General features: G+C 42.9%; 1 protein-coding gene across 1 annotated transcript in view; it reads right to left on the bottom strand.

The window, feature by feature from the left end:
- Positions 1-27,718, bottom strand: part of LOC109865937 (E3 ubiquitin-protein ligase pellino homolog 1) — a 47,003-nt gene that overhangs the window by 18,286 nt on the left and 999 nt on the right. Inside the window, exon 2 of the mRNA XM_020454450.2 lies at positions 2,350-2,580. Coding sequence (XP_020310039.1) covers positions 2,350-2,435 — 86 coding nt within the window. The 5' untranslated portion in view covers positions 2,436-2,580. The remainder of the gene's footprint in view (positions 1-2,349; positions 2,581-27,718) is intronic.

Below are 27,718 nucleotides of genomic sequence, written 5' to 3'. Positions count from 1 at the left end.
TTGCTATTAGAGCTCAGGTGCATCCTGTTTCCATTGATCATCCTTGAAATGTTTCTACAACTTGATTGGAGTCCACCTGTATATATATATATATATATACAGTGGGGCAAAAAAGTATTTAGTCAGCCACCAATTGTGCAAGGTCTCCCACTTAAAAAGATGAGAGAGGCCTGTAAATCTTCATCATAGGTACACTTCAACTATGACAGACAAAATGAGAAAAGAAATCCAGAAAATCACATTGTAGGATTTATAATGAATTTATTTGCAAATGATGGTGGAAAATAAATATTTGGTCAATAACAAAAGTTTATCTCAATACTTTGCTATATACCCTTTGTTGGCAATGACAGAGGTCAAACGTTTTCTGTAAGTCTTCACAAGGTTTTCACACACTGTTGCTGGTATTTTGGCCCATTCCTCCATGCAGATCTCCTCTAGAGCAGTGATGTTTTGGGGCTGTTGCTGGGCAACTCGGACTTTCAACTCCCTCCAAAGATTTTCTATGGAGTTGAGATCTGGAGACTGGCTAGGCCACTCCAGGACCTTGAAATGCTTCTTACGAAGCCACTCCTTCGTTGCCCGGGCGGTGTGTTTGGGATCATTGTCATGCTGAAAGACCCAGCCACGTTTCATCTTCAATGCCCTTGCTGATGGAAGGAGGCTTTCACTCAAAATCTCACGATACCTAGCCCCATTCATTCTGTCCTTTACACGGATCAGTCATCCTGGTCCCTTTGCAGAAAAACAGCCCCAAAGCATGTTGTTTCCACCAGCATGCTTCACAGTAGGTATGGTGTTCTTTGGATACAACTCAGCATTCTTTGTCCTCCAAACACGACGAGTTGAGTTTTTACCAAAAAGTTCTATTTTGGTTTCATCTGACCATACGACATTCTCCCAATCTTCTTCTGGATCATCCAAATGCTCTCTAGCAAACTTCAGACGGGCCTGGGCATGTACTGGCTTAAGCAGGGGGACACGTCTGGCACTGCAGGATTTGAGTCCCTGGCGGCGTAGTGTGTTACTGATGGTAGGCTTGTTACTTTGGTCCCAGCTATCTGCAGGTCATTCACTAGGTCCCCCCGTGTGGTTCTGGGATTTTTGCTCACCGTTCTTGTGATCATTTTGACCCCACGGGGTGAGATCTTGCGTGGAGCCCCAGTTCGAGGGAGATTATCAGTGGTCTTGTATGTCTTCCATTTCCTAATATTTGCTCCCACAGTTGATTTCTTCAAACCAAGCTGCTTACCTATTGCAGATTCAGTCTTCCCAGCCTGGTGCAGGTCTACAATTTTGTTTCTGGTGTCCTTTGACAGCTCTTTGGTCTTGGCCATAGTGGAGTTTGGAGTGTGACTGTTTGAGGTTGTGGACAGGTGTCTTTTATACTGATAACAAGTTCAAACAAGTGCCATTAATACAGGTAACAAGTGGAGGACAGAGGAGCCTCTTAAAGAAGAAGTTACAGGTCTGTGAGAGCCAGAAATCTTGGAATTTATTTATTCTCATTTTGTCTGTCATAGTTGAAGTGTACCTATGATGAAAATTACAAGCCTCTCTCATCTTTTTAAGTCGGAGAACTTGCACAATTGGTGGCTGACTAAATACTTTTTTGCCCCACTGTATGTATGTATGTATGTATGTATGTATGTATGTATGTATGTATGTATGTATGTATGTATGTATGTGTATATGGAATCAATGGAATGGTATCACATCACACATATGGAAACCATGTTTGACTCCGTTCCATTAATTCCATTAAAGCCATTACAATGATCCCGTCCTCCTATAGCTCCTCCCACCAGCCTCCACTGATATGTTTTTATTCCGGACTCTGACATTCTGATATTCCTTAATTTCTTGATTTTTTACTTTTGGAATGTGCGTATTGTTTTGCATAGATTTCTAGGTATTAGTACTTCACTGTGCTTGCGATACAAAACCATGGTACTTGCCATCGGAGCAGCAAGAGGAACTGCCCCTCCCTACCTTCAGGCTATGCTCATACCCTACACCCCAACCGAGCACTCTGTTCTGCCACCTTTGGTCTCTTGGCCCAGTCCAGGCGCTATTCTGTCCTGGCACCCCAATGGTGGAACCAGCTTCCCCCTGAAGCTAGGACAGCAGAGTCCCTGCACATCTTCCGAAAGCAACTGAAATCCTCTTCAAAGAGTATCTTAAATAATCCCCCTCCTCATCTCAACCCCCACCCTATTTAAAAGAATAAATACATTCCTGAACCAACATTTGCTGTTGCCCGCCCACGCCCTCACTAATATCAGATTGGGATAACCCTGGCCTATGTACTGTACATAAGCAACAAAATGCAATTAAACCCTCTCTTACCCCAGAACAATGAGCTCTCCGTATTTGACTGGCACTTTGGTGGAGGCTGGGGTGGTGGAGATGTTTTCCTGGTCGGGAGAGAACATTGGTGCAGCTGTCAGGGGGGGGGGGGTAGAGTGATGAAGAGCTCTCCCACGGTGAACACTCACTCCTCTGTCTCCTTTTTCCTCAGAGTCTGCTCCTTTTTCCTCAGAGACTGGTCATCCTGTCACTCACAACGCCACACTCAACCTGCAGACAAAACAGCAAAAAACAGCAGACGATAATTTTTGTTAGGGTCAAACAGCCACGCAGAGCAGACACAACAGGGGCGTCTAGAACAGTATACTAACCAATAAGAGACTGTGAGCGAGATTTAACAAACCACAGACACAACAACTGAGATTGCTGTCTCTCCAAAGCACGTGATACAACACATCGATTACTCACACTCACGTTGAGATTATCGAACAGCGTGCTAAAGGTACCATAGGCGGATATTAGTCAGTAAGAGAGAGAGATAGACTAAACAAACAAAGACACAACAACCAAGATTGATGGATCTCCAAAGAGCACATGACAAACCACATTTGATTACTCACTCTGTGACCTGTGGCGCCTATCGAACGCGACAGCTAAACCGCTATCCTGGCTTTGCTTGCCAGTCATACACTGTAACTTTCTTAATAAGGCTTGCACCTGAAGAAACAAGACTAATACAATAATAGTAATACTGTAGAACGCATGTTAGCTTCGGTGACATAGTGCAGCAGGACGCTAAAGTGACCGGTCACACAAATCCATCAGGCGGAGAGTAAAAAGCTCAACTCTCCACGGCTAGACAGGCTCGGCACTAATCTGCAGCTTTGCTGCTACTGCAGGGAGAGTACAGAGAGCAGGCTCTTAGCATCGCCACGACAGGGGACTTAGTGTGGCGCAAACAAACCTAATTAGACCAGACATATGTCACACCCTTCCATTTTCAGTCGACTACCGCGGGCCATAGTTATCAATGGCGACCTTGGCTGGCTCTCTTTATGCTGTGTGCACAGCATAGCCTGAGCGTATCTTATAAGCGTTTTATGAGCAAGAATGGAGTCACACAATTTGTTTATACGTCTGATGGCCAACAAATCCAAGAACTTTAACTGAAAATTAACTCACAAATTCTAAATGGAAAATTCAATTGTGTCATCTTGCACTACAGTCGACTCCTGATAAGTGCACTTTAGATAAACTGTTAAAAAAGTGCAATATGGCTCCTCGTCCCAATTCAATTACATAATTTTTCATTGCCTCTGATAACTAACTGCATGTTCCGGTTTAGTACAAACTGTCACAACTGTCCCAAGCCATTGCATTTATCAGTTATCAGAGTTGACTGTAATCTTGGAAATGTCCCTGCCCTCACTTATGTTAGTTGACTTATGTTAGTTCAACCTTTGGTAACCTTTTGTACATGAGGCTGGGTGCTTCCACCCTACAGGAGGAGGGGTGTATGGATAGAGGGTGGGTCAGTGTCAGCTTCAGGGACTGATCTGAGCTTGACTGCTCCCCCCGATAGTCTTCTGACCCTTACTCCACACGCTGACCTTGACCATACACTCCCACAGCTCCCAAATCCAATCCACTCAGCTCTCAGTAGCGGTGCACCACAGGGACAGATACCCACACAAACACACATAATCACTCCACAGCTTAAACACACTAGTACTCATTACTACAATGTTACTACAATAGAGCCTGAGGCTGGCTTAGCGCACAAAAAAAACACATTTGGTGTGTTTGTCCGATTTGACAAGTATTTCGATGCATGATTGGAACTGTCTATGATAGAGGGGAGAGACACACATAGTGGCGCTGTGTGGTTGATAATGCTACTGAGTGAGAGAGATGAGAAAGGAATTAAAGGAGGTTTTAGGACAGTAGGGCCCAATAGAATCTGCATTGTGGAAAACACATATGGAGTCACAGAATCCAGACATTAAAATGGAATTCAACAATATTCTAAAATGCATTGAACTTTTTGAAAATTAATTAATTCGCCCAATATTAGGGGAGAGTGGCATAAATTAAGCTAAAGAGGTCAATTGAGCCACACTTGTTTCTAGGAAACCATACACAAAATGAATCATTTGACCAAATATTTAGGAAGAGCTCGTCATTTCACATGGACTGTGAAGAAAGAAATGACATGGAAATAGTGGTAAGCAAGTTAGGTCCAAAAAACTGATTTTCACCAAGTCAAATGAATGTATTGTGTTAGAGGTTTCATGATGCTTGTAACTAAACCAAAGTAGATACTTTTATGATTGTTCTATGCATCTGTTGTGGTCTCTATAAGCTTCAATATGAGGTCCTGTACCTAGCATGAAAGAGCATCCCTGTAGCTGTGTGGCCTAATATAGTCAAAATGTTTGAGCCAATGGCCATGGGGTAAGCTGAGTCAATGGTTGAGCCAGTGGAAAGTTGAGCAAATTGAAGTGTTTTCTTCCCAGGCATAACGCAATGCCTTATTGCTGAGAAATGAGGTAACAATAGGGCCTGTCCTATGTTAAAAGTGTTTTAAAAAGCACAAAGGTATTAAGCCTGTGTTAAAAGACAAAAAAGTGATTGTGTTGAATTGTGTTAGGGAAATAAAGATATAAACTCAGCAAAAAAAGAAACGTCCCATTTTCAGGACCCTGTCTTGCAAAGAAAATGTGCAAAAAATCCAAATAAATTCACAGATCTTCATTGTAAAGGGTTTAAACACTGTTTCCCAAGCTTGTTCAATGAACCATAAACAATTAATGAACATGCACCTGTGGAACGGTCGTTAACACACTAACAGCTTACAGGCGTTAGGCAAGTAAGGTCACAATTATGAAAACTTAAAGACACTAAAGAGGGCTTTCTACTGACTCTGAAAAATACCAAAAGAGAGATGCCCAGGGTCCCTGCTCATCTGCGTGAACGTGCCTTAGGCATGCTGCAAGAAGGCATGAGGACTGCAGATGTGGTCAGGGCAAGAAATTGCAATGTCCGTACTGTGAGACGCCTAAGACAGCGCTACAGGGAGATAGGACGGACAGCTGATCGCCCTCGCAGTGGCAGACCACGTGTAACAACACCTGCACAGGATCGGTACATCTGAACATCACACCTGTGGGACAGGTACAGGATGGCAACAACAACTCCCCGAGTTACACGAGGAACGCATAATGCCTCCATCAGTGCTCAGACTGTCCGCAATAGGCTGAGAGAGGCTGGACTGAGGGCTTGTAGGCCTTTTGTAAGGCATGTCCTCAGCAGACATCACCGGCAACAATGTCGCCTATGGGCACAAACCCACTGTTGCTGGACCAGACAGGACTGGCAAAAAGTGCTCTCCACTGACAAGTTGCGGTTTTGACTCACCAGGGGTAATGGTCAGATTCGCGTTTATCGTTGAAGGAATGACCGTTACACCGAGGCCTGTACTCTGGAGCGGGATCGATTTGGAGGTGGAGGGTCCGTCATGGTCTGGGGCGGTGTGTCACAGCATCATCGGAATGAGCTTGTCGTCATTGCAGGCAATCTCAATGCTGTGCGTTACAGGGAAGACATCCTCCTCCCTCATGTGGTACCCTTCCTGCAGGCTCATCCTGACATGACCCTCTAGCATGACAATGCCACCAGCCATACTGCTCGTATGGTGCGTGATTTCCTGCAAAACAGGAATGTCAGTGTTCTGCCATGGCCAGCGAAGAGCCGGCATCTCAATCCCATTGAGCATGTCTGGGACCTGTTGGAACGGAGGGTGAGGGCTAGAGCCATTCTCCCCAGAAATGTCCGGGAACTTGCAGGTGCCTTGGTGGAAGAGTGGGGTAACATCTCACAGCAAGCACTGCAAGAACTGATTGTTACACAACTGTACGTTTAATCCACGCTGCCCTCAAACCAAGGCACACAGCCTGTTTTTATTTATAGGCTGTTTTCAACTTGTCAATTTCAAATTATTTTCTAACAAGTTTTTTATTTTCTAAGAACAGTTTGAATTGAGGTGTGTTCCGCCTCATTCATTCACATAAAAGTAGTCATTTTTACTTTTGCGGACCAATTCATTTTTTTTTACATTTCTGACTCGGACAAAATTCCCCAAACACTTCCCAATTGTTTGTGCAGTTAAATTCTGCAGACATTTGCTCATCTCCCGTCCTGCACACACGTGTTCAAATTTTCCATCTGTTGCCTGCATCGCAGTCATAGTTGTTTTCGTTACCAATAATAACTTTGGAAATGTGTGCGTTTCTATGACGGAGCGTCAGCCTTCTGCATGTCGTGTTATGTCGTTTCTACTGTAGCATAATATTTTTGTGTATATTCCTTATAATCGCGGACAAGCGAGGTAACGTTACTCATTTCATAAACGTTATGGTGTTATACTCAATGCTAGCTACATTCTTCTATTAGCTCTGGAAAACAATACTAATTATGTCAGAGTATTAGCATGTGTTGTATTTAGAAAATTTTGACTCCCAAGTAGCGCAGCTGTCTAAGGCACAGCGTCTCAGTGCTAGAGGCGTCACTACAGACACCCAGGTTCAAATCCAGACTGCGTTTCTAGCAAAGTAAGTACCTTATAATAGTTTCTGTATGTCGTGTTATATCGTTTCTACTGTAGCTCACTGTGTGTATGGAGCATAATATATTTGTGTATATTCCTTATAACCGTGGACACGCGAGGTAGCGTTACTCATGTCATAACCTTCATGGTGTTATATTCAATCGTGCTTATGTAGCTAGTAACATTCTTATATTAGCTCTTTAAAACAATGCTAATTGTGTCAGAGAAGTGTTGGCTTGTTGTATTTTGAAGCAACCTTGGAAAAATGTAAAAATATCTTCTTATACCACTTGGTCGTTTTCTGAGTGCATTCCACAAAGCTGTTTATCATGTCCACCTTATCCACTGCCCGCATTTTGAGATTATAGTCAAGCACGAAGTCTGGTTTGATTTCTCTCTTTCCCGTCAGGTGGTCCACCTTCCCTGTGGCCGACATGATTGCTGTATGGACAGTGGAGAGGACATGGATGTCTCGTTTGTCATGCCACTTTACTGCCAGCTGTTGACATTTCTTATTTTGTATAGTGGGTCATTTAGGATGGCAGTAGCATTGTTGATGAAATGCAGTCATCGCAGCAGAGCTAGGAAGCAGTCTTGGGAAAAGAGGGTGACAAAGAAGGGAGTTGCAAACATAGGATCTGTGCTCCAGTATTCTCTTAGGGAGTTCTTCTTTACTATACCCATGAGAAGGACTGTCACCAGGAAGGTATACATTTCACTAATTGTGATTGACCCCCCACTCCTGTAGCTCCAAGGCATAGCGATTGGTCTCTGCTATGTCTCCCACCAGCTCCTCTGTCAGAAACAACTTGAAGCACTCTGCCTCAGATGGAAATGGCAAGGGGTGTTGCCCTCCAGAAGGGGACTCATCAAAGCAAACAGCAGGGCCAGGAGGGGTGAAATGGCTGGCAGCCTTCCAGCTACCACAGAACTCCTGTACTTCATCCATTGTCGGTCTGCCTCCATCACCACCAGCATCTTCAAAGGGAACTGGGACTTTGTCAGTGGACAACGGGTCCTCAGATTCAGGGTTCTCAATGGCTGGGGGGCAGCTCCTCACTGTCAGAATCTGATTCCTGACTTTCAGACTCATTGCCAGAATTTTTTTTTAATCTTCAGAATTTCCACATTTGTGAGTTGTCTCCTTTTGAAATACATTGTTAATGCTACAGCTTAGCTCACTAGCTACATACATAAACAACAACACTGAATGGCTCAGAGTGGGAGTGAGAGGTTACGTGATTGACTGCCTGCACACACCATTTGTATCAATAAATCACTATCAGAAAATGTTTTGTGTGGTAATTATTGATATATTTACTGTTTTATTCACATGTTTTTCAAGTACCGGTGATAAATCATGCATTCCGATTCTTGCATAGATTGTAATGGGCACATAGTATGTGTGTAAAATACTTTTTTGAAGGTTGTACTGATTATGATGAGCTAAGCTAATTCCAGCTATGTGTGGAGCCTGCATTCTGGGTTTCACGTAATCGTCTGTCGGACCAAAAATGCTATAACAAAATGAGGTGAGTAAGGGTTCACTCGTTTTTTGAGAACTTCAGGAAGTGGATGGTGGGATGTGAATGATGGTAGATGACACACCCCTTAAACATGCATACTATAAACAGACCAAACTCATCTTGTCTTCTCTTATTATCTTTGGTTTCTGTGAGGAAAAAAAAGCCTGGCTGCACGCTGAAACTAATCATCGGATTACTTTCGATTTCTAGAAAGTGTTTTACTTTAATTAATTATTTTGATCAATGGTGAGCTCACCCGTGATGTGATTCATTATGAATAGTAATTGCTATTAGCTAATTAATATTGTAGTTTATGTCAGCCGAGAGTTAGAAAATATGACCGCTTGTTTTGCGTCAATCTTTCCTCAGCGCTAGGACAAATGTAGCCTACATTTTTCCGGTTTAGATGATTGTGTTATGCTATAGATACTTCTGTGAATATCTGAACATTGCATCCAAAAATAAACTGCTCACATTCTGAACATAACTTTGTAAGGACTGTGTTTGTGTAAATAGTTTCTGAAAAAAGTGTGGCCACCTCAAATGCTGACTGTTGCGTCATTCGAAACTTGCCGTTCTAAATAAGCGTTCTAATCACAAGGGTGTCATCGTACGCTTCAGGGACCACTGTAGAACGATCACACCCTTGTGATGGTACGTGTGAAAGGGTCATTTGTCAGCCATTGTTACCATTAATGCTAGTTAGTGCTAGTTTGAAGCATTTGATAACCTTCAATATTGGCAGTACTAGAGAATTTAAAATATTTTTTTGTAAGAACAGTATATGGGATTGATTTTAAGAAATGTTGCTTAATTAATTTGATTAATATTATAGTGTTTCTATTCCAAGAAAAATTAAAAACGAAACCTTCAGGGTTTCCGTTAGGAAAATATGGCGCTGTATAACGTGACGGTCGGGAGTAGGCTACAGTACTAAGAGCATAACATTTCCACACCCTAATTGTAGTCTAACCAATACCCAAACGGAGATTCAGTGAAAATAAAAAATCTCATTGATTTATCAAGACCAGTCCCCATGCTTGTCTCAGAGCAGTGCGAAATGATGCTGAAATAGTTGACCACAGCGGGTAGGCTATTGCTTCTAACTTCAATATGCTTTTTAAATAAATAAGACCTACACCACTTTTAACAGCACATTACTCAACAATAGTGAGACTCATGTCGCCTATGATAGGCCTACAGTATATCGTGAAAAAATATATTCTATGACGTGATTCTCTGCCAATAATTCGATTTAGAGGGTTGGAGGATTCTAAATTAATATCTAAGGGGCATTTTTCGTTAGGATCAGTGAGAATATCTATTAAGCTTTTACATAATTCTAAATGAATTAATAATAATAATCGCTTTGTTTAAACAAATAACGATATTTTGGAGATTTTGTTTTCAAATATCCTAAAGTGAGTGAGGAAAAGGCCATTCTTGAACATGGAGACATTTTTACTAATTTGTAAATAAAGCCAGTTTGTTGTTTAGAATGATTTATTTCTGTTTTTAGAGGGAGAGAAACCAAAAGCCCACCGTCGCCTCATAGGTCTCCCGGTTGCGGCCAGCATGGGTATCGAACCAGCATCAGTAGCAATGCAGTTTGCACTGCGATGCAGTGTCTTAGACCACTGCGCCACTCGGGAGGCCAAACCCACAAAGTTTTCAATGCTGATCAATTGCCTTGCATAAAGTATCAAAATACAGAGAGGTGTTGGCAAGAGTCTATTGTCCTGCTAATAGCCCATAACGGGCTATTATAATACATGGTGTCCAGGTCAGGATAACCAAAACATTTCTTTATTAAAGACTATCAAAAAAAATGTTGGTACTTATTTATTTTGATCCAAAGCCATGAATGAGTGAGCCACTCAGCTCTATGTAGGTACCGGGGCTATATGACTGTACCATCAACTTGATTATTTAGCAGACATCACTTGCTTATCAACACATATATCTTAAGAATATCACAGAATATAATTCAACATTTTAGTTTCTCTTAGAATAAAAAATCTTAGTGTAACAACAGTTTTAGAAAGTATTACTGACGAGTAGAAACAAAAAAACAAGTGTATTTTTCATGGTGTGCGCATGCAGGACAGAGGAATAGCAATTCCTACACTATTGTTCTAAATTCAATCACCCTCTTCATCCTCATCATTCAGATAATTGAAATTACATTTTGTAGTCGTGCACAATTATCAGTTTCTATTTGGTTTATGTTGCCCATTCATTGTCAGTTAGAGACACATTAGCGCCATGGGACCCAAACGCATAATCAGTGCTCTAACTCCCGCTTGCGCTGGTCTGGAGCAATGAAGCAGTGACGAAGGGTACAGTCCTAAACCATAAATTACCTCGGTAAGTCCCGCAGCATAATCGCAAAACTTGTATTTGAGAAAACACTGTACGAGGTATTTGAGGTAGACACTGTATGTGCAAGAAGGCAGGGTAAAGTGACTAAGCATCAGGATAGATAATCATACATGTCAAATAAAGAACAGAGCAGCAGCAAATGATGAGTGTAAAAGTGTGTGTGTGAGTGTGTGTGTAATGTGTATGTATGTGTGTTTGGGTTGTGGCGGTCTGCGTGTGTGTGAGAGTGTGTGTGTGTGTGTGTGTAGTGTACAGTATGTGAATGTGTGTTGGTTTTGTGTGGGAGTGTCAATGTAGTGTGTGTGAGTGCGTATGTATATGGTTTGTAAATACAGTCTAGTGAGTGTGTGTAGGGTCAGTGCAAGATAGAGTCAGTGCAGGTAGTTTGGGTACTCTTAGTATACTATTTAGCAGTCTGGCTATTTAGCAGTGTTATGGCTTGCGGGTAGAAGCTGTCTTTGAGCCTGTTGGTCTGAGAGCCGATGCTTCGGTGCAGCTGATGGTGCAGCTGTAGAACCTGTTGAGTATCCGAGGGCCCATGCCAAATCTTTTCAGCCTGCTGAGGGGGAAGCGGCAATGCCATGCCCTCTTTACAACTGTTCGGGTGTGTGAGGACCATGTTAGGTCCTTAGTGATGTGGACTTCAAGGAACTTGAAGTTAAGACACTTGACTCATCAATGTCGGTGATCATGCCTACCAACTTCGTGTCGTCAGCAAACTTGATGATGGTGTTGGAGTCATGCATGGCCACGCAGTCGTGGGTGAAAAGGGAGTACAGGAGGGGACTAAGTACACACCTCAGAGGTTCCCTCGTATTAAGGGTCAGTGTGTCGGAGATGTTGTTGCCTACCCTCACCATCTGGGGCCGGCGCGTCAGGAAGTCCAGGATCCAGTTGCAGAGGGAGGGGTTCCGTCCCAGGGTCCCCAGCTTGGTGATGAGCTTGGAGGGGACTATGGTGTTGAATGCTGAGCTGTAGTCTATGAACACAATTCTCACATAGTTATTTCCCCTCTTGTCCAGGCGAGAGAGGGCAGTGTGAAGTGCACTTAAGATTGCGTCACCTGAGGATCTGTTGGTGCGGTATGCGAATTGGGCCATAAAAGGCATTTAACACGTTTGGGGGTTGTGCATCGCTGGGCAATTCATGGCTGGGTTTCCCTTTGTAATCCATTATCGCCTGCAACCCCTGCCACATACAATGAACATCGGCACCAATGTAATAGGATTCCAACTTCCTCCCATATTGTTCTTTTGCATGTTTGATGTCTCGTCGAAGGTCGTAGTGGGCTTTCTTGTATGCGTGCGTCCATGTCTATGTCCCATTCCTTGTAAGCAGATTGGATTGGATACGTTCTTATAGTCACTGTGGAGACAACATCATCTTTGCACTTCTTGATGAAGCCTGTGACTGTTGTGGTAAACACCTCAATGCTATCGGAGGAATCCCGGAACATATCCCAGTCTGGGATATGACTAGCAAAACAGTCTTGTAGCCTCTTGTCTGCTTCATCCGACCACTTCCGTACTGAGCACATCACTGGTACTTCTTGTTTGAGTTTCTGTTAGTAAACAGGAAGCAGGAGAATTGAGTCATGGTCAGATTTGCCGAAGGGAGGACGAGGAAGGGCCTTGTATGCATTTCTGTGGGTAGAACAAAAGTGTTCTAGAGTTTTTGCGCCCCTAGTCGCTCTCCTGAGTTAAAGTCTTCGACTGAGAGGTTTCTTGTTTGTCAGGGAGAATTCAACATTTCCAAACAATTCATTTAGCGGTATAGATTTAGTTGTAAATGCAGCCGTGCCGACTGGCCAACCGTACCCGCTGCCACTCCCCTTGCCACGCTGTAAGGGATTTCCTCTTCTTCTTCCGAAGAGGAGAGGCGAAAAGGATCGGAGGACCAGTATGCGGCCTGGTAAGTGTCCATGGTCCTTTTAATAAGAAATAGTACACATGAACAACTGAATACAAAAACAATAAACGTGGACTGAACGAAACCCAAAACAGTACCGTGTGGTGAAAAACACAGACACGGAAACAAACACCCACAAACACACAGTGAAACCCAGGCTACCTAAGTATGATTCTCAATCAGAGACAACTAATGACACCTGCCTCTGATTGAGAACCATACTAGGCCGAAACATAGAAATCCCCAAATCATAGAAAAATAAACATAGACTGCCCACCCCAACTCACGCCCTGACCATACTAAATAATGACAAAAACAAAGGAAATAAAGGTCAGAACGTGACACACGCCCACTACCTAAACCCTTTAGATCCAGAAAAAAAACCTGTAAAGTATTAAGTGTTTGAAGACTCAACACCCGGGGCAAACACAGAGTATGTTCTTTGAACAGCAGTGAAATCTGATGAATGATTTAAACTTCCATGGGGAAACAACAAGAATAGAGAAAAAGATGAGCACAAGATTTTTAAAAACCTGACCTGTCCCAATTATAAGTCATAAACCACCTATCCTGTGCCCACAATTAGCTATCTCTCAATTTCATCAAAAAAATCGGGCTGGCTTTTTTTCTCATCATTCCGTTCTCACAGATCGCTCTTCAAAGGCCTGTCTGTCTGTTAGATTTAAATCAGTAACTACCACCCGGTGGCTACAGAAGCAGTCCGATCTCATCCGAGGAAAGGTAACATACTTTTTCTGTTCCTTACTAGTGTGAGAACGGGAAAACTCACAGTACTTTCTTACATACTTCATAACAGTAATAGCGCTTGATTTAGAAATCAGTCTAGGACCACAATTAAATAGCTGTCCCTGGATGGCAGTGATGTGCGGTGAGGTCTGAGGCTGACTATTGAGCCCCACAGCGGACATGTCATAATACCTATAAAACCTAGCAAGTCAAACACGGAAATGGTTCCAATCTTTTTCCCATAGGAGATTTTAGAAACATTTCAAATGAATTGAGTTGACGGCGGTGGATGAATGACATGACAATAGGCCTCAGGATCTCGTCACGGTATCTCTGTGCATTCAAATTGTCCTCGATAAAATGTAATTGTGTTCATTGTCCGTAGCTTATGCTTAACCATACCATAACCCCACACCACCATAGGGCATTCTGTTCACAACGTTGACCACAGAAAACCGCTCGCCCACATGACGCCATACACGTGATCTGTGGTTGTAAGGCTGGTTGGATGCACTGCCAAATTCTCTAAAACAACGTTGGAGGCGGCTTATGGTAGAAATGAACATTTAATTCTCTGGCAGCAGCTCTGTTAGACATTCCTGCACTCAGCATGCCAATTGGACGATCCCTCAAAACTTGAGACATCTGTGGCATTATGTTGTGTGACAAAACGGCACATTTTAGAGTGGCCTTTAATTGTCCCCAGCACAACATGAACATTGATATTGTCCAGTATGTTGAAGTAGATTTGCCCCCCTCTCTATTCTGATCGGCTGTTTGGGCTACTATGAGTTTTGCTTTCTGCCAGATTCGGTTCATTGCATTTCTGCTCAAATCGCTCATAGAAACTATCACTAAGTCTTGTTGCTGCTGTTCCAGTGCTTTCATTGTTGTCGCTGATACAGATACGGTAGACACCCATATCCATCACTTTCTGCTGCAGAACACGGAAGAGCACGTCAGTCCTGATCAGCTTACTTTAACTCGCCGTAAAACCAACGTAACCGTCAAAAAGGCAACAGGTGACGTCCATAGGCAGGAGCGACTTGTACCAGATCACAGCAAATTTGGGAAGTATTAGTTCAGAAATCGATTTTATCATGCAGAAAAAAAATCATGAAGATGAGAAAATGATTATTGATAAAATGTATATTTATTTCTTGCTGCCTGCCTGTTTATTGTGGTCTGCCTGTTTATTGTGGTCTGCCTGTTTATTGTGGTCTGCCTGTTTATTGTGGTCTGCCTGTTTACAGTCATTTTTTCTGCACGCCACTACTGGATGGCATCAGTAAGGTGGGGCCACATCCTGGCCCTTCTGATGTACTTCTCTTCCATCTCATAGTCCCCCACAGGGAGAGACAGTGTTCTGGCTCATGGAGGAAGTGGAGGACAAAGACATATATTTACATAAACGGCTCTCCTGGAGGAAGCTGCTCCTCTCCTCTGGGGTGGGAGTCTGCAGCTCAGGGCTAGATGAACGGGCCGTCTCCATATCTCTCCACATGCTGGAGGCTCTCCTCTGCACAGGGGGTGAAGGAGGCACGATCTGCCACGGGAAGTAAGGCCAGGATGTCTCTGCTGAGTACGACTGCATCTCATCGATGGACATCCATGGTTTCTTGGGGTAGTAGGATTGAGAATTCCAAGAGACAAGAGGATCAGTGGTCAGGTCATCTTTGCGACTATCCATGGACAAGGTGGACATTGACACCCTCAGGTTCACCAGTCCAAGGATGTTGTCCGTTGGTCCATCGCCAAAAGACTTGTAATCTGATCTGGCTTCTTCTTTAGTCTGTCTCGCATAGCTGATATTGTCAAAATGTTGTACATGGTCTGGTTTTGGGTGGGTGGTCTTTCTTTTGCTGTAAAGGTGGGTAGAATCCACAATGTCTGTAGAGCCACCACACATGAAAACGCTGAAGAACCACCACAAACCTTTGCTCACACCTTTTCTCTTCATGATAAAATGTTTTAAATGAGGTTCTTGTCTTCAGAATCCAGGAATTTGAATTGTGTTGCCTGGGAAACTGACCACAACAATGTTTAATGACATGTTTGGAATGCCAGTTATATCATTCATTGTTATGATGCAATGAAATCATACTGTTCTAAATTAGAATGTTCAATGCAATGGCCTTCTGTGGGCTCTGCAATGGATAGGATTGACATCTCAAAAGTGTTCAATATTCTAACCAATTCAATATTTATTGACTGTTTGATCTGTTTGGGAGCTCCACTATTAATGACCAGTGCAACGATTGATCTTCTGATTCCACTGACTGGATCTTAATTTTATCACTCTTTTGTTGCTGAGTGTATTTGTAGTATATTTGAGTTATATTTCTCGCGTGAGTTCCAAATATCTCTAACCATCGCCCCTGCGTGAGTTTTTTCATGCTCGTGATGTCAGAATGCTCTCAACAGGACAGTTACCCACGCTGCCCTCAAACCAAGGCACGCTGCCTGTTAATTATCAATAGGCTATGTTTCAACTTTTCAATTTCAAATTCAATTTCAAATTCAAAAACAGTTTGAATTGAGGTGTGTTCTGCCCCCTCGTTAATTTGTATAAGTAGTAGCCCATTTCACTCTTGCGGACAATTTATGTTTGAGGCTTTACTGAGCGGACAAACTTCTCTCTTCAACTTCAACGTGAGCCCAAGTACTTCCTGAGTGTTTCCCCAGCTCAAGGATGAAGACATTGCACATCTCTAGTCAGAACAGGCAAAACAACAAACATTTTCCCCCAAAACATTTTCTGGCTGGCGCCCGCATTGCCTTCATGGTTGTTTGTCTTACAAATTGGGCATGTGTGCGTTCCTATCAAAGTAAGTGGCTTATTTTCTGTATATCGTGTTGTCGTTTCTGCTGTAGCACACCACATGTACAGTTGAAGTCAGAAGTTTACATACACCTTAGCCAAATACATTTAAACTCCGTTTTTCACAATTTCTGACATTTAATCCAGGAAAAAATTCCCTGTCTTAGGTCATTTAGGATCACCACTTTATTTTAAGATTGTGAAATGTCAGAAAAATAGTAGAGAGAATGATTTATTTCAGAATTTCTTTCTTTCATCATATTCCCAGTGGGTCAGAAGTTTATATACGCTCAATTAATATTTGGTAGCATTGCATTTAAATTGTTTAACTTGGATCAAATATGACTGGGGTCATTGTCCATTTGGAAGACCCATTTCCGACCAAGCTTTAATTTCCTGACTGATGTCTTGAGATGTTGCTTCAATATATCCACATAATTTCCCTCCCTCATGATGCCATCTATTTTGTGAAGTACACCAGTCGCTCCTGCAGCAAAGCACCCCCACAACATGATGCTGCCAACCCCGTGCTTCATGGTTGGGATCGTGTTTTTCGGCTTGCAAGCCTCCCCCTTTTTCCTCCAAACATAATGATGGTCATGATGGCCAAACAGTTCTATTTTTGTTTCATCAGACGATCTCTGTCCCCATGTGCAGTTGCAAACCGTAGTCTGACTATTTTATGGCGGTTTTGGAGCAGTGGCTTCTTGCTTGCTGTGCAGCCTTTCAGGTTATGTCCACATAGGACTCGTTTTACTGTGGATACAGATACTTTTGTACCTGTTTCCTTCAGCATCTTCACAAGGTCCTTTGCTGTTTTTCTGAGATTGATTTGCACTTTTCGCACCAAAGTGCGTTCATCTCTAGGAGACAGAACATGTCTCCATCCTGAGCGGTATGACGGCTGCGTGGTCCCATGGTGTTTATACTTGCGTACTATTGTTTGTACAGATGAACTTGGTACCTTCAGGCGTTTGGAAATTGCTCCCAAGGATGAACCAGACTTGTGGAGGTCTACAATTTTTTTTCTGAGGTCTTGGCTGATTTCTTTTGATTTTCCCATGATGTCAAGCAAAGAGGCACTGAGTTTGAAGATAAGCCTTGACATACATCCACAGGTACACCTCCAATTGACTCAAATGATGTCAATTAGCCTATCAAACGCTTCTAAAGCCATGACATAATTTTCTGGAATTTTCCAAGCTGTTTAAAGGCACAGTCAACTTAGCGGATGTAAACTTCTGACCCACTGAAATTGTGATACAGTGAATTATAAGTGAAATAATCTGTCTGTAAACAATTGTTGGAAAAATGATTTGTGTCATGCACAAAGTAGATGTCCTAACCGACTTGCCAAAACTATAGTTTGCTAACAAGAAATTTGTGGAGTGGTTGAAAAACAAGTTTTAATGACTCCAACCTAAGTGTATGTAAACTTCCGACTGGATGGATCATAATGTATTTACTGTTTTATTAACATGTTTTCAAGTACTGGTGACAAATCATGCATTCCAAATCTTGCATAGATTGTAATGGACACATAAAATACTTGAATACTTGAATGTTGTACTGATTATGATGAGCTAATGCTAAGCTATTTGCTGGCTACAGTTGAAGTCGTAAACAAACATGGCTGCCATCATAAACAAGTTAGCTGCTGTTAGCTTAGCTGACTTATATTTATTTTCTAAACAGCATTACATTAGTCTCTTGTGCTCACCAGAGATGTGATACATTATAAACTACAAAAAAAAGTACAAAAAAAGTACAAAAAAACATTTTAGATGCTGTTCAGACAACAATGGTGTTTCGACGCGTTTGTTGCATCATACATTCTGTTGCTACTGTTCCAATCACGTATTTGAGATCGGTACGCTGCAGGGACCACTCAACAATGATCACAAATACGGGATTGTAGCATCAAAGGGTTAAAGATGCTTCTAAAGTTTGTCATTTCCATACAGAAATGTCAGACTTGATTTGCCCTACCAAAAATATTATCAACCCCTACAAAAATGTCCATTAATTATCATCCACATAATAATTCACATTTCCTGTTGCTGCAGGATTATTTTCCTTCTGTAGTAAACTGGCTCAAATTAAGATCCTACATAAGTACTTGTACTCCACTGTGTGCAGAAAGGAACACAATAAACCAAACATACCTACAGTAGACATGTCCCAGGTCACAACAACTTATTCAGTTTCACTTCTATTTATTTCAAGCCCAAAACAAGTGACCCACCCAGTCATCATTGACAAAGGAAACCCAGGTATTTAAACCTGGGCCACTAACTTCTCCCCTGGTCTTCTCTGTCTGACCCTGGCCAGGATTGGAGAGGCCAAAGTCACTGGCCTTTCCATGTCGCTCTCCCGCTAAGTCGGCCATTAGATCAATAAATAATGAGAGTCTGATGACGCGGTGCCCGCCCGTGGCTGCCGGGCAGAGCTGGCACAGAGCTGGGACCCACTGAATGCCACTCTGTGTGCCAATGGGGACAGCCGACACCTCAAAGGGCCAGACAATACCACCATTGTTGTGGGGGTGCCATGTCCACAGCTCCACCCCTTTCGGTGCCAGTGCCAGAATCACATTGGCAGTGAGTGGAGATAATATAAACATGTCAAGGGGAGGTTCTGAGAAGAGAAGAAGAGTGGGAATGACATACATCGACATATTTGGTCATTTTATTTAGACAACAACAGAGGACCACCAGAACAACAGAGTACACAGGTACTGTCACGGTCATCCTCCTCTTCATCTGAAGAGGAGAGGCGAGATGGATCGGAGGACCAAAATGCGGCGTGGTATGTGTTCATCATAAATTTTAATAAAGAAAACACTGAACACTGAAACCCTATACAAAAACAATAAACGAAATAACCGTGAAGCTAATGCGAACTGCGCTGAAACAAGCAATCAACATAGACAATCACCCACAAACAAACAGTGCAACCCAGGCTACCTAAGTGTGATTCTCAATCAGAGACAACTAATGACACCTGCCTCTGATTGAGAACCATACTAGGCCGAAACATAGAAATCCCCAAATCATAGAAAAACAAACATAGACTGCCCACCCCAACTCACGCCCTGACCATACTAAATAATGACAAAACAAAAGAAATAAAGGTCAGAACGTGACAGGCACAGTACCATCAGAAAGTATTCATACCTCTTGACTTACTCCACATTTTGTTTTGTCACAGCCTAAATTCAAATTGGATTTAAAAAAAAATCTCAACCATCTACACACAATACCCCAAAATGACAAAGTGAAAACGTGTTTTTTGAATTTTTAGCACTTTTATTGAAAATGAAATACAGAAATGTCACATTTACATAAGTATTTACACACTTGATTCAATACATGTTGGAATCATCTTTGGCAGCGATTACAGTGGTGAGTCTTTCTGGTTAAATCCAAAAGTTTTGTACACCTGGATTGTACAAAATGCGCACATTATTCTTTAACCAGCCTGGTTGGTTGTTGATCATTGCTAGATGGTCATTTTCAAGTCTTGCCATAGATTTTCATACCGATTTAAGTCAAAAATTTAACTAGGCCTCTCAGGAACATTCAATGTCGTCTTGGTAAGCAGCTCCAGTGTATATTGGGCCTTGTGTTTCAGGTTATTGTCCTGCTGAAAGGTATATCTGTCTCCCATTTGCCTCAATTATAAGGCTTTGTATTCAGTACATAAAGTTAATTTCTTTGCCAAATGTTTTCCTTTAGTGCCTTTACAGGATGCATGTTTTGGAATATTTTTTATTCTCTACAGGCTTCCATCTTTTCACTGTCATTTATGTTCGTTTTGTGGAGTAACTACAATGTTGTTGATCCATCCTTAGTTATCTCCTATCACAGCCAGTAAACTCTTAACTGTTTTAAAGTCACCATTGGCCTCATGATGAAATCCCTTAGCGGTTTCCTTCCTCTCCGGCAACTGAGTTCGGATGGATGCCTGTATCTTTGTAGTGACTGGGGTGTATTGATACTGTCACTTGAGTTGACGCTGTAGAGACGAAGCAGGTACGGTGAGTAAAACATTTAATAAATAACGGACATGGAACGAGACAGGAACAGCGTCAGCAAACAGGTAACACAAACAAAAGACAATTAATGCAGCCGCGGCGGAACAGAGCAAGGGAACTGACAAATATAGGGGAGGAAATAAACAGATGAGTGAGTCCAGGTGAGTCCAATATCGCTGATGTACGTGACGAGGGAAGGCAGGTGTGCGTAATGGATGGAAGGAGTGCGTGATGCAGGGCAGCCTGGCGCCCTCAAGCTCCAGGGGGGAGGAAGAACGGGAGCAGACGTGACAGATGCACCATCCAACGTGTAATGAGTAACTTCACTATGATCAAAGGGATATGCAATATCTACCAATAAGTGCCCTTCTGTGCAAGGCATTGGAAAACCTCCCTGGTCTTTGTGGTTTAATCTGTGTTAGAAATTCACTGCTCATCTGAGGGATCTTACAGATAATTGTATGTGTGGGGTACAGAGATGAGGTAGTTATTCCATGCACCGAGTGAGTCCATGCAACTTCTGTGACTTGTTAAGCAAATGTTTAACTCCTGAACTCATTTAGGCATGCCCTAACAAAAGGGTTATATCGTAATTGACTCAAGACATTTCAGGTTTTTATTTGTAATTCATTTGTAAAAGATTATTTGACATTGTGGTGTATTGTTTATGTAGGCCAGTGACACAAAATCTAAATTTAATGCATTTAAATGCGGGCTGTAACACAACAAAATGTGGAATAAGTCAAGGGGTATGAATACTTTCTGAAGGTACTGTACCTGTGTACTCTGTTGTTCTGGTGGTCCTCTGTTGTTGTCTAAATAAAATAACAAAATATGTTGATGTGAGAATGCTGTTCATCGACTACAGCTCAGCATTTAACATCATAGTACCATAGTATCCTCCAAACCCTGGGTCTCGACCCCGCCCTGTGCAACTGGGTACTGGACTTCTTCACGGGCCGCCCCCATGTGGTGAGGGTAGGTAACAACATCTCCACCCCACTGATCCTCAACACTGGGGCCCCACACGGGTGTGTTCTGAGCCCTCTCCTGTACTCCCTGTTCACCCACGACTGCGTGGCCATGCACGCCTCCAACTCAATCATCAGGTTTGCGGACAACACTAAAGTGGTAGGCTTGATTACCAACAACGACGAGACGGCCTACAGGGAGGAGGTGAGGGCCCTCGGAATGTGGTGTCAGGAAAATAACCTCACACTCAACGTCAACAAGACAAAGGAGATGATTGTGGACTTCAGGAAACAGCAGAGGGAGCACCTGTTACGGTTTTCTTCCGTCGAAGGAGAGTCGGACCAAAATGCAGCGTGGTAAGTTAGATACATGTTTAATAACGAAGAAAAAACGAACAATACAAAAACAACAAACGGAACGTGAAAACATATACAGCCTATCTGGTGACAACTAACACAAAGACAGGAACAATCACCCACGAAACACTCAAAGAATATGGCTGTCTAAATATGGTTCCCAATCAGAGACAACGAGAATCACCTGCCTCTGATTGAGAACCGCCTCAGGCAACCATAGACTTTGCTAGAACACCCCACTAAGCCACAATCCCAAAACCTACGAAAAAACCCCAATACACAAACACACCACAAAATAAACCCATGTCACACCCTGGCCTGACCAAATAAAGAAAGAAAACACAAAATACTAAGACCAGGGCGTGACAGCACCACCCTATCCACATAGATGGGACAGTAGTGGAGAGGGTAGTAAGTTTTAAGGTCCTCTGCGTACACATCACGGACAAACTGAATTGGTCCACCCACACAGACAGCGTCGTGAAGAAGGCGCAGCAGTGCCTCTTCAACCTCAGGAGGCTGAAGAAATTCGACTTGTCACCAAAAGCACTCACAAACTTCTACAGATGCACAATCGAGAGCATCCAGTCAGGCTGTATCACCGCCTGGTACGGCAACTGCTCCGCCCACAACCGTAAGGCTCTCCAGAGGATAGTAAGGTCTGCACAACGCATCACCGGGGGGGCAAACTACCTGCCCTCCAGGACACCTACACCACCCAATGTCACAGGAAGGCCATAAAGATCATCAAGGACAACAACCACCCGAGCCACTGCCTGTTCACCCCGCTATCATCCAGAAGGTGAGGTCAGTACAGGTGCATCAAAGCAGGGACCGAGAGACTGAAAAACAGCTTGTATCTCAAGGCCATCAGACTGTTAAACAGCCACCACTAACATTGAGTGGCTGCTGCCAACACACGGACTCAACTCCAGCCACTTTAATAATGGGAATTGATGGAAATTGATGTAAAATATATCACTAGCCACTTTAAACAATGCTACTTAATATCATGTTTACATACCCTACCCATACCATACCCATCATCTCATATGTATATACTGTACTCGATACTGCATCTTGGCTATGCCGTTCTGTACCATCACTCATTCATATATCTTTATGTACATATTCTTTATCCCTTTACACTTGTGTGTATAAGGTAGTAGTTTTGGAATTGTTAGGTTAGATTACTCATTGGTTATTACTGCATTGTCGGAACTAGAAGCACAAGCATTTCGCTACACTCACATTAACATCTGCTAACCATGTGTATGTGACAAATAAATTTGATTTGATTTGTGTGATTCCCACTCATCTTCTCTTCTCAGAACCTCCCCTTGACATGTTTATATTATCTCCACTCACTGCCAATGTGATTCTGGCACTGGCACCGAAAGGGGTGGAGCTGTGGACATGGCACCCCCACAACAATGGTGGTATTATCTGGACCTTTGAGGTGTCGGCTGTTCCCATTGTGGAGTTATACCTAGGCTAAATATAAGCCTTCCACAACCATAAGACCCACAAATAATGTAATTATCGAAGCTCCTGGGGATCAGGAGCAGACCGGTCACCTCTGCTGAGGCGTGGGAAACATGTCAGTCATGTCAAATAGCGAGTTGAAACCGGTTGTCAGAGAGGAAGATGTGATCTCTCAACTTTGTTGTCGTGAGAGGCAGGGGGAGGGGCTTGGTGTGTGCGTAAACCATAGAGGAAGAGGCGAAGCAAGAGGCTTCACTCTCGCTAAAATCTGTCCAAAATAACGCCAATGCTTATTTTGGACCTCAGCTTGCCTTTGAGCCAACAACTCCTATTTTTAGGGCGGAGACGTGCATCTCGTCATTATATACAGGTCTCTGGTGTAAATGGGAAGGTGCACACAGCACAGAGGAGCGAAGGAGACGAGACCAAAAATACATGAGAACAAGCGGACATAAACGCGGCAGCGTAGCCTAGTGGTTAGAGCATTGGACTAGTAACTGAAAGGTTGTGAGATCGAATCCCCGAGCTGACAAGGTACAAATCTGTCATTCTGCTCCTGAACAAGGCAGTTAACACACTGTTCCTAGGCCATTATTGAAAATAAGAACTGGTTCTTAACTGACTTGCCTAGTTAAATAAAAGGGGGAAAAAAAATTAACACTCATAAAACAAACTAAAATAACAAAACCTTGATTCTCGCGTTAAAGGCATTTTGAATATCCTGCAAAAACATACATTCAAATTCATTCGATATACTGTACCTACCACCAAGGCAATGAGCCATAGCTCAGCTGGCTCTGTAAGTAGATTACATCAGCCTACAAACTGTGTGTTGCAGCAACTATCCTACTCAGAGTCAGCCGGAACTGGGAACAATCATACATACACCGTTGCACCCTACAAAGACTCCCTTAGAGTAGGCTCTCAACATAATTTCGAAAGACAGAGAACACACGCATCTCTGACAATATGTGTTTTTAAGGTCCCAACAGGTTAGCAGATAAAATAGAGCAGAGGCCAAGTCTTCTTGAAAAGAAACACCCTGCAATTCAGTCACATTTCTATATTCCCTGGCCATGAATAAAGCCAGTTCACTGCAGAGGACAGAGGCCCATTCACTAGCCTGTTACTGGATAACGGAGGAGCTTTGCAGCTACAGCACAGAGACCCACCCTCTCCCAAGACAAGGAGGGCGACTTCTAAAGTGACTTCACTCCTCCGCAGCAACAAGGACACTGTTGTTGCACCCCTTTCGTTCCACTCGTGACAAACGTAACAGCCTCCGGTCTGACTGTGCGGTGAATCGTTTTTAACCGCACGACAAGGAGTCGGGGGAGGGGAGGGGGCGCGCGATTTGGTGTCAGACGAGCGTCACACAGAGAAAACACGACACAGCTTCTGTGCTTGGTGGTAGTACAGAGAGAGAGACATTGTACGTGGTCCGGGTAGGACATGTCATGGCAATAAAGAACACTAAATGCACATCAACAAGTACTGTAGCTAATTCTGCGAAGCCTTGATGAGCTTTGAGAAACCTAATTATGTAATCAGTACTGAATTGTGCTTTCCACCCAGGAGAAGCTGGGAGATTAAAGGAGTAAAGACAGGAGTTCAAACCCCAGCTAACGTTAGACCTGGCGCAATTATTGTGTAATCGTGTAACCAACAATTATGGACAATAACAGTGAACTAACAAAAATAATCGCCATAATCGTCGTAACGCATTCATTTTTAGGAGAAGGGCGATTCAACTTTATATTCAAGTAGATATAGTTCACCCAATAGCATTTTCTCTAACATGACGTGGGCAAAGTTGGTAGTCATTTTACGAGCAGCACAGCACGGTCAGGGGGAGAAACTTCACTTCCACGTGGTGAAAACCATTCCTTTTTGAGACAAGGCTGTCACCAGAGCTGTGTTGTATTTATTAGGTCGTAGCTCATTTCCAAAGATGCATTATTACATTTAATGCATTTTGTACTATTTTTGTCATTGTTATGATGGTTATTTACAAAATACCCAGTACATACTGTGTAAGCCTAACAAGGCTCTTAGGACTTCTACTGTAATCCTGTTCACATGAGTCATAGGTGCCAATAAAGAGGGTTGCTATTGGCTGTAGGTGGTCATTTCATAGGCACCCAGTCTCTATAAAGAGATTATCAAGGGAGGGACAAAGTCTGATCCAAACACAGCACCTCATAAAAAGGGTTAGACTGCAGGCTAATAAGCTTATGGCTGGCTTTGAGCGAGAGAAAGAGAGAGACCGAGACAGAAAGAGAGAGAGAGATACTGACTTTCCAGATCATTTAATACAGTCAAAGTTTATTCTTCTTTATTAGTGTCATTAACAATGGGGGTTAGGGGAGATGTCATCATGTCAGTTTTAAAATGGAGTCCAAAGGTGACATAACCTCAGCAGTCTGACTTTTGAGGTAGCAGATGGAGGGTGGCAGTTTACATTTCAAACCCTTTGAATTATTCATTGAGGTAGAACACAGACTACCCTGAAAGGCAAATAAATAATTGTTTTTAGAAAAAAAGTATACTATGTTCTGCCTAGTGGCGCAGCGGTTTAGGGCACTGCATCTCAGTGCTAGAGGCGTCACTACAGACCATGGTTTGATTCCAGGGTGTATCACAACCGGCCGTGATTAGGAGTCCCATAGGGCGGCGCACAATTGGCTCAGCATCGTCCGTGTTAGGGTTTGGCCGGGGAAGGCCGTCATAAATAAGAATTTGTTCTTAAATGACTTGCCTAGTTAAACAAAGGTTAAATACAACAACAAAAAAATGGAATTATGAATCTCCCTCAGAGAGTGAAGATGGTCTTCTGAAATGAAAACTAAAAAAGATAGGTTACATCTGTCAACTACTGGTGTCATCCTCATACAAGGCAGCGATTTAGCTATAGGTAAGGATAACGTCCATTTTCTTATGAGCAGCAATGTCACAGAGAACACACCTCATTATACTATCATACAAATTCAGGACAGAAAGATACCACTTTTATGGGTTTTTCCACACTCTCCAATCATCAGTCAGAAGAACGGTGAAAAGTTGGAAGGTAACCACGGGCAAAACAAAGTTCCCAAGCAAATGTGTTCCCCCCTATAGCGTTGAAGCGAAATCGGCCAGGTAGACAACCTCCCCATTTTCCAAGTTCAGGGAGAACAAGAAAATTAGGTTGCGTCCTATTTACTATGTAGGTTACTACTTTTGACCTGAACCCTATGGGCCCCGGTCAAAAGTAGTGCACTTACATAGGAAATAGGGTGCCATTTCGGACGTAACCCGAGAGAGATAAGAGGCGGTGGCTTGTAGGTGCCCACGACTGGACCTTTCCAACACATCAAGTCGACCTTGATAACAATGAAGGAGTGGGGTAAAGCAGAGGAGTGGAGTGGACCAATTCAAATAGCCTTTGTATCTTTCTGTCCAGTGGGGAAAAAGGGAAAAAAAAGGGATCTTTCCAGGAATGACTTTCATTAATTGACTTTACCACAGAAGCAGATCTCCAAGTCAGACAGATGTACAGCATTCACTGACTCAGAGCTATGACAGACAGCAAGTTGAACAGACATCAAGTTGAACAGAAAAAGGTTCAGGCTAGGTGGCGTGTTGTTTAATGAATGTTTTGTCTGCTCATTCACTCTGTTCAAAAGAGATGTGTCACACAAGTTATAACCTAAACATGAACCAAAGTCATGAGAATGGTGAGCATGTAAAGGGCCCTTGACAGGGAATGTAGGCTAAAATACAGTTATAAGCGGTGCATGCACAACACTACACAAACTTAGGCCTAAACGTGGGTCATCATGGCACAACCAATGTTGCTGTTGCTAACATGATATAGCCTATGAATTACTTAGCAACGTGTAGTAGGCTATGTGTAATACACCATAGGCTACATGCTTTCAGTATGTGCCCCAGGGTTGATGTTAACTTATTGTGTTTGCTACCCTTTTGCGACTGCCGAGCCACAGAATCCTAACGGGATCCTCACAAATGGCAGTCTCTGAAGAGCTCCATTCATGTTCAGCCTCAGCAGCCTTCGGTGACCTCACGCCACGTTTGTTTTTATTCCCTAATCAAGGCATGAAACAGACACCCATCCTGAGGGCTTTTCGCCCCAAACAAATGGACTTGCATAACCGATCCCCGCACAACCTCGTCGACATACCAGGGGTGAGTCGGTGAGAACATCTCATCTGGGGAGGTTGGAGTCGAGTAGGGAGACCGGCTTGATTAAATAAAGGAAACGGATCCAGCCCATTTCAGGAATTGGAAACTCTGGTGAGAGTGATATGACGGTGTTGTTTTTTAAACTCTCCCAAGCAATCCGCAGAGGATGTCGTCCACTACTGAGGAGTGTAGTCAGATGACAGTATGTATGATGATGCAAAGCCAGTGTTCTCTGACAGCACAATCGTGCATATAATAGACTAGAGGAGGAAAGGGATTTTCAAAGGATACACAGTAGGCTACCAACAGACCTATCATACTCAGATGACAATTTGATAAGAAGCCAGTTTCTCTTCAAATAGGCCTAACCCTACATAGAGAAGG

This window comes from Oncorhynchus kisutch, linkage group LG20, assembly GCF_002021735.2.
Source record: "Oncorhynchus kisutch isolate 150728-3 linkage group LG20, Okis_V2, whole genome shotgun sequence".
NCBI lineage: Eukaryota > Metazoa > Chordata > Actinopteri > Salmoniformes > Salmonidae > Oncorhynchus > Oncorhynchus kisutch.
This window is presented reverse-complemented; position numbering and strand designations above follow the sequence as displayed.